This window comes from Scomber scombrus, chromosome 13 (genome assembly GCF_963691925.1).
Source record: "Scomber scombrus chromosome 13, fScoSco1.1, whole genome shotgun sequence".
Taxonomy (NCBI): domain Eukaryota; kingdom Metazoa; phylum Chordata; class Actinopteri; order Scombriformes; family Scombridae; genus Scomber; species Scomber scombrus.
Window position 1 is genome coordinate 18,178,355 of NC_084982.1, and position 7,602 is coordinate 18,185,956.

The 7,602-nt window shown below is 37.6% G+C and overlaps 1 protein-coding gene across 1 annotated transcript in view; it reads right to left on the reverse strand.

The window, feature by feature from the left end:
• The window catches only part of cps1 (carbamoyl-phosphate synthase 1, mitochondrial), a 50,513-nt gene extending 42,911 nt beyond the window's left edge, over positions 1-7,602 (reverse strand). The window contains exons 1-13 of the mRNA XM_062431304.1: positions 7,477-7,602; positions 6,218-6,327; positions 5,814-5,958; positions 4,233-4,322; positions 4,083-4,139; positions 3,898-3,990; positions 3,689-3,778; positions 2,818-2,946; positions 2,614-2,720; positions 2,306-2,447; positions 2,001-2,078; positions 1,045-1,143; positions 708-803 (exon numbers count right to left, since the gene is read on the reverse strand). Of these exons, the coding sequence (XP_062287288.1) occupies positions 708-803; positions 1,045-1,143; positions 2,001-2,078; positions 2,306-2,447; positions 2,614-2,720; positions 2,818-2,946; positions 3,689-3,778; positions 3,898-3,990; positions 4,083-4,139; positions 4,233-4,322; positions 5,814-5,958; positions 6,218-6,327; positions 7,477-7,602 (1,362 nt within the window). The remainder of the gene's footprint in view (positions 1-707; positions 804-1,044; positions 1,144-2,000; positions 2,079-2,305; positions 2,448-2,613; positions 2,721-2,817; positions 2,947-3,688; positions 3,779-3,897; positions 3,991-4,082; positions 4,140-4,232; positions 4,323-5,813; positions 5,959-6,217; positions 6,328-7,476) is intronic.

The following is a 7,602-nucleotide window of genomic DNA, read 5'->3' on the forward strand; positions in this document are numbered from 1 at the left end:
ATCATGCTTGCATCTTGCTCTTGTGCCATTTAATTAAAGAAAATGTGCTTTATCAAACAGATAATAAAATGTTGGAGTCAATCAAGAGCATTTTGGGATTTTTATTTTATAGACATTATCACTAAGTGCTGAATGCTGATTCACACAATCGTGATCATAATTTCATGTTGTGCTGTACTGATTCTTTTTCAACTGATCTTCTTTTCTAGATGTTTCAGGGTGACTTCAGTCTTCTCTTCACACATGCACATATCTTTTTTTAACCCATCAAATGCTCTTTTCCTTGTGTGATTCTTAATGTTTTTTTAATATGACTTCTAGCTGATTGTTTACACTTGTATTGTTACTTTTTGATGTGACATCTTTATACATCTATCTCAAGTTAGTTTTGATCATTTATTTAAACGCAGTATCATATTCCTGCCTAGCTTATTCTGTTTGGTTTTTGACCATAATAGGCTACAGATAACACTTACTTGGGGCAAACTGACACCTAGTTGATGAACTTCTTATTTCTTATATGTATAGCATAAGTAGTATTAGTCATCACAAATGATTAGACGGAATTTGTGATGTGTTGTCTTTTATTTATTGTCAAAATAATACATAATCAGACTGCCTGGATCTACGGTATGTTCAGGCATCATATATAAAACTTTTGACCATTTTTTGTGCTTTTTCAGGTAGGTTAACATATTTATTCTTACCTTCATGGCCTTGACTGCCTGAGATCCAGAGTAGTCAAACTCTCCAGCCTGACCAATAGACAGACCACCAGAACCTAGTACCAGCACCTTTGACACCTGCATTCACAAAGACACACCAGCAACACACACAGTACCTTGTAAAAACAGTAATTAACAGAAACTGTGAAGCATGAAATTAATTCATAGCATTTCAATTAAAATGTAGTATTTCCTGTTGTTTTATTTATTTGTCAAATATGAAACATCCTGTTTATATGGTTGTCACATACAAACATTATGTTATGCAGAGTTACTTGCCATTCACAAAGCACTGATGAACCAGTTTGATTTACTGTACCTGAGCTCTGGGAGGGATATTAGGTCTCTTAGGCATGACTGACACTATGTTGGCATTTTTTCCTTTCTCGATCAGGGATAAAAAGGCATCAAAGAGGAACTGTTGAAACACAACAAGACAAACAATGCTAATATTCAGTATATGAAAATGCCAGTATAACCACAGTTTTGAACAGTACCATATATTTATAATAAATGGAGGATCTTCTGTTTTCTTCCCCTTGGACAAACAAAGGGGCTGTGTTTCATACAAAACTGACTGTTTGTTGACAGACACACTTTCATTCTTCTTATGATAAAAGGTAATACATAAGAGCAGTTTCATCAGTCTTAGAAACATGTATTTAAGATATTGCACTTCCCTGCCAGTTGGAGACAGATTTGTCATGGGCACTGTGCAAAATTGTTATGATACCCACAGGCGTGAAACCCAGGTGGAAAGAAAGAATCCTCCTACTGAGCTGTCAACTGTATATTTGGGTAGAGAGGATCGGGTCTTATTATTCTGCTTTAATATGACAGAGGTTACAGTATACTTTGACCGAGACTTGAACTATAGTCCTTGCCTGCCATGTGGGAGACAAAACCTATTGCACAGAGCCTTCAACACTTTACTGTAGGCAGAAGGATACGCATTATTAGTGGTGTTTCCCAACACCTGAGTCCCTGGTGCAGTCAAACATCAAACACCACATATGATTACATCTTTCACTGCCACTGATGTAGTAACTGGTCATATTCAGTTTTGTTTTTTTACTGCCACAGCTGGTTTACATATTCATGATATTTCAATGATATGTTGGGCCAAAGAACATAGAACAGTATTTACCATATTTTGAACATGCACAGATGTATTGCTTCAAGTTTTACTAAAGCTGCATCCTGTAAAGATACCTTTACTTAACTTATGCATGGTATTCAGGTACTTTATCCTGCACTGTTAAAGTCTTTAATTACCTCTGTGTCTGTGGGACCGCCTTTGGCCTCAGGGTGGAACTGGGCTGTGAAAACAGGCTTAGTGTTGTGCATAATGCCCTGGAAAAGATGCAGAGTAGATATAAGGAAACAAAAAATCAAGCATACTGGATTCTGCATTTCAGAAACATGCATTTATCTTCATAAAATGTTATTTTGTAGACTCAGGTCTATATTTCCATGAGGAATGAGAAATTGGTGCTATTTATTGAAGTTGTGGGACAAAAAAAATCAAATGCCATATTTTCTTAGACAGTAAGAGAACATTGACATAGAGTGAAATCAACCTCGTTGGTGCCATCATTGGCATTAATAAAAAGCGGGCTCCATCCTGGGGGCAGGGACTCGCTGTCTATGCCGTAGCCATGGTTCTGCGCTGTAATGAAGGCCTGGCCAGTCATCACATTCAGCACTGGCTGGTTCTGGCCCCTGAGAACCACAGACATAAATATTGATGAAGAAGATAAAATGGGAGATGATCATTTTAAATCACTGAAAAGCTTTACTGTACAGTATGCTAAACATAAGCAGTCCTTTATTTTGAAATATTTATGGCATATTGTGTCTTAACTATGCTTAGTTCTTAAGAGTTCACCTGTTTCCCATGGGAAGTTTGTATGACTTAGCCCCAGCAGCAAGAGCAGTAATCTGGTTGCCCATACAGATCCCAAACACTGGCTGGGGACGATCACTCTCCAGCACCTTCACAGAATACATACCAATATTATTTATGATAGTAGATCATGATATGTCTTAAAAAAAATGAAAAATACAATTTAAGATATGTCTCATGTCCCACCTTGCGGACATTGTGGATGAGTGTCTTGGCCAGAGACGGATCACCTGGTCCATTGGAGATGAACAGGCCGTCATACTCAAGACTCAGCAAGTCCTGGTCCCATGGTACCAAGTGAACCTCCGCACCCCGCTGCACACATACATATAGAGATATTCTATAATCTTATGGAGTTACTTAACAATTGTCATGTTAATATGAAGTCTTAATGAATCCTGTGAATGTTACACAAGTGATAGATGCTCTGCTGGCCAAAATATCCATTCACTAAATGTAACGAATGATTAGACACCAAGTTTTTCCAACAATTACAATATTTATATGTATGATTAGACAATTAGAGAAAACAAATTAGGTTTCATTATGTCGTACAAATTCAATCAGCTACCATAAAAAAGGAACACTGTCATCACATTTTATGGTCAAAAAGTTACAAATTCACAGTGTAAACTAAAACTAATTAATACTTTTCATTTATTATTAATATCACCTATTATCTGACAAATTACCATCTTTGGAAACCAAACCGTTGAAGGCAAATAAAAAGAACATTATGATCAACATTATGAATGACGAGCCATTAATAAGTGGAGCATGAACCACAGAGAGGCACACTTTCTCTTACACTTTAGATGACAAAGAACAAACACTGCAGGATGTTTAGACTTAGCATTACCAGCTCAAATTTTCTGGGTCAGGTTGCAGAAAACATGAAAGTATGTTAACTTTTTTTTGTGCAGTGAAGGTCATTTGAGGCTCACTTATAAAAAATATCATCTTTAATTAAGTGTGTAATCTAATGAGGACACACACACACACACACACAATGACAAGGATGTTTTTTTTCACTCCCTCTGCATCCATTCTTTCTCACCTTAACCAGTAGACGAATGATGTTATGTTTAATACCACAATCAACTGCCACCACTTTGATTGGATTTCCTTTTCCAAATACTTTGGTTTCCTAGTGGGTGGGAAGACACAGAAAAGAGAGGTTAGCACTCATCAATTTGTAGACAGAAAATATGCTTGATTTGGTCTATTACACCAGTTGTACCTGGTTTATGGGCACAATATATTTACCTTTGTTGAGACCTCTTCTACCAGGTTGTTCTGGTTGGGATCAGATATGTCAACAGGCTGGCCATCAAATTCTATCTTTCCCAAAACTGTGCCCTGAGGAGAAAACAAGCCAAATAAAAAGTGTCAGAGGTCAAACCATCCATTTGTAGTAGATGCAGCAGAGCATATCATTATATTTACAGTACCTTGTCTCTGATGACCTTGGTCAGCATTCTGGTGTCTATCCCAAACAGTGCAGGAACCTTTAAAGAATTAAAGTAAAATTTGTGAATTCACCATCGGCACTACAGAGTCTTATCCTACTCGGATATTTGGTCACTTTTCTGAATGCCGACCTTCTCTTCTTGCAGCCATTGACCCAGAGACTTGACAGAGTTCCAGTGGCTGTATTCATGGCTGTAGTCTTGAACCAGAAGACCAGATACCTATAAAACACCAAAGCACAACACCAAAGTACAATTTCAGCATTAAAGGTTATAGGTCAAACTAAAAAGCCTCCCAGTACCTCACTTCTTAACTGAACTTGCACCTAATGTGTATGTTGTCAAGAACTGCTGTCATCACACCTGTGAAGCTAAACAGAGAGAAATCCCATTTCTTATACATTTCAATACCATCCAAAACATGTATTGCACACAAAAACAGTGTTGTTAATGTCTTTCATTATAGAAAAACTGATAAAAGTACACCGTTAGTATTATGCATAGGGCTGTAACTAATGTTTATTTTTATTATCAATATCATATGTAAATGGTCATCTTTAACAACAGATTAAGTAAAACAAATGGTGATAATGCCTATTACAGCTTCTCTTAGCCCAGGTTGACACATCTGGTTGTTTTGTTTGATCAAAAGTCCAAAAAGCAAAAGGTATTGCTATCATAGAAAACTAAGCAGACTAGTTACGTTTTGGCATTTTTTCTCAAAACATAAAAATAAATGTATTACAAAAAAAAAGTTGTTGATCAGTTTCATGTCGTATGACTAATCTATTAATCAATTCATTGTTTCAACCCTATGACTCTATTAACTGCTGCTGCCAAATATTCTGTGGCTATAACTGTGGGTGTCATGATTTTGATTCTAAATCAAAAAACGGTTGAAACAAGCGTTCAATTTAAAAATTACCAATTAAAAGATCACCAATTTACCCTGCTTTTTTTTCTCCACCCTGACCTATTTTCACACATCTGAATAAACAAAGACAACATTTCAAAGACAACACAGTGAAGCTTATCCGGCCACTGGCGGAGTCCGAGATGATGGACAAACAACAGAACTGGAAAATCCTCCTGCTTCCCTGAGGTCACTGGTGTGACAACATTTGTCTTCCCCGTGAGTTGTGTAAACAATTAATACCTTGTTGACAGAAAAACAACAGTTTGTAAACTTTGATACACACTTGTTCTATATGTACAGCCAGCTGTAAAAAGAGTGCAGTGGGACCATCTAAGAAGAGCATTTGATGGGTTTTTTCACCAGAAAAAATTCACCAACATTAATCCTGTTTGTTCCCACTTGACTGATGAAAGAATTTATCATTACATTTTAAATAAGTTATTCAAACTTGACTATATGGCCTCAGTGTGGCATATATGATGGTTATTTCATACTTAATACCTTGTAAACTATCTTTTTAAAGAATTTGAAAATGTAAATGACAGGCATAAAACCAATGACCTGTTGATCTATACAAATAAAGACTTGATAGTGCTGGAAAATTTTAATTCAATTAAATGTTTGAAAGTGGATTTGGAGTATCGTGACACTCCTAGCTATAACCAAATTCAGGGCATAAACAAGAACAAAAACAAAACACATGAAATATCAGGATATAAAAGGAATGTGTATATACAATACAGCACTCAGATCGGAAACCTATCTGAAACCCCCCCAAACACTGCTGACTTTCGTACCTGGATGCGCTCGGACTCCACATATTTTCTCAAGCCCAGCTCGTCCAGCTTTTGGGTGTTGGGTACCCCGTAGTTCCCTACAATAGGGTAGGTCAGGGTCAGGATTTGACCCCTGTAGCTAGGGTCAGTCAGAGCCTCAGGATATCTAAAGAAAGGGAAAAGCAAGATAAATATGCCAGAATATTGTAGTGTGGTGATGCTGGAGCACATTGTTGTGTTGACAAAATGTTGTTTACACTGGTCTTGTCAGACAACTTAAAAACCAAATGCCAAAGTTGGAAGGATGTCCACATAAATGCAAGGTTGATCTGTTTTTACTTTTCCTCGAATCTTCAAAAAAAGCAAGTTCAAGCATGACAAGTTTTAATGGAGGTTGACAGTATGTCAGCATGTATTCTTCTTACCCCACCAAGCCAGTATTGAAGACCAGTTCACCAGCTATAGAGGAATCATGGCCAAAGGAAAACCCTTTCATCCTGGTGCCATCCTCCAAGACCAGGTGGGCTGTCTGGGCCTGGGAGTTAAAAGAGTGCAGGCACATTACCAGCAAAATCTCACACAATAATAATGTATTTTCATGAAGCCTAAACCTTTGTAATAGATGTGTTGCAGACTTTGGGTTTAGGAGTGATGGGAACTAGTGAGCCACTGGCTCTTCATGCTGAAACTGCAGCAGGGCACTGTGGATTGTGCTGTGAATGCTGAGACAGACAAATCTGTTCTTCCGTTCAGTGTGTGTGTGTGTTTGTGTGTGTTTGTGTGTGTGTGTGTTTGTGTGTGTTTGTGTGTGTTTGTGTGTGTGTGTGTGTGTGTGTGTGTGTGAAAAAGAGAGAGCGAAATCTGTGAGTATAAAGGCTGTTGTGACCCACTGTGACCGCCAGTCATGACAAAAACAGTGACCAACGATACACTTTATTTCTCACAAAAACAATGCTATTCAAAAATACATCACTATAAAATGTATACATACAGGCTTGGTTTATACAATGCATTGCAACCATTAATGTATTTTTCATGTTTAAAGGGAGTAAATTGCAGCCTGCAAATAAAAAGGTTACTAAATAGACACTTAACAATTCATAACAACTCTCACTATAGTTAAAAAAACAAAAAAACATATGGGCTTTTCTGTGCAAGCATGATACAATTAAAGTGAGATAAAGCTATCAGTGTGCATCTAAAAAATGATGCATACACACAACATGGTGCACACAGCTGTATGCAAAACATTAGCTATTCCTATTATTTCTAATTCCAGCAAACAGAAGTTGTTTTAACACATGTCAAACTTTTTCAAGGGGCTCACAACATGCTGTGGCACAAGAGGGGTAACTGGAAAACTACAGCTCAGGTTAAAAAAAAAAATATGTTAAAACAAGAGCTGTTTGTTGTGCTGTATCTATGCCGAACCAAAGAGTAGCCCCTGCTGTTTGCGAAAACAAATACCTGGAATTACTTTTTACAAGTTTGAACATGTGTGCAGAGGAGAGACAACAGACTTCAAAGGTTTTTCTACGGAGTTTGGCCTCCAGAGTCCAGAGGCACACTGCGGCATTAGCTCTCAGTTCAGCTCTTTCCTTTTTTTTGGGAGGGGGGAGTATTGGAGAATTTCCCGAAACTACCACTGACAACAACAGCTTTAACTCACACACTCTTTCCTTACCTTGACACTAAAAAGTTTAGTAGTTTGAAGCCTCAGCCAGGCGGACGTGTTGCCGACTCCTCTGCCAACTACACATCCTTGTCTCAGGGATTTAACAGCGCTGCAAGCTAACAGGATTTTTGTCAT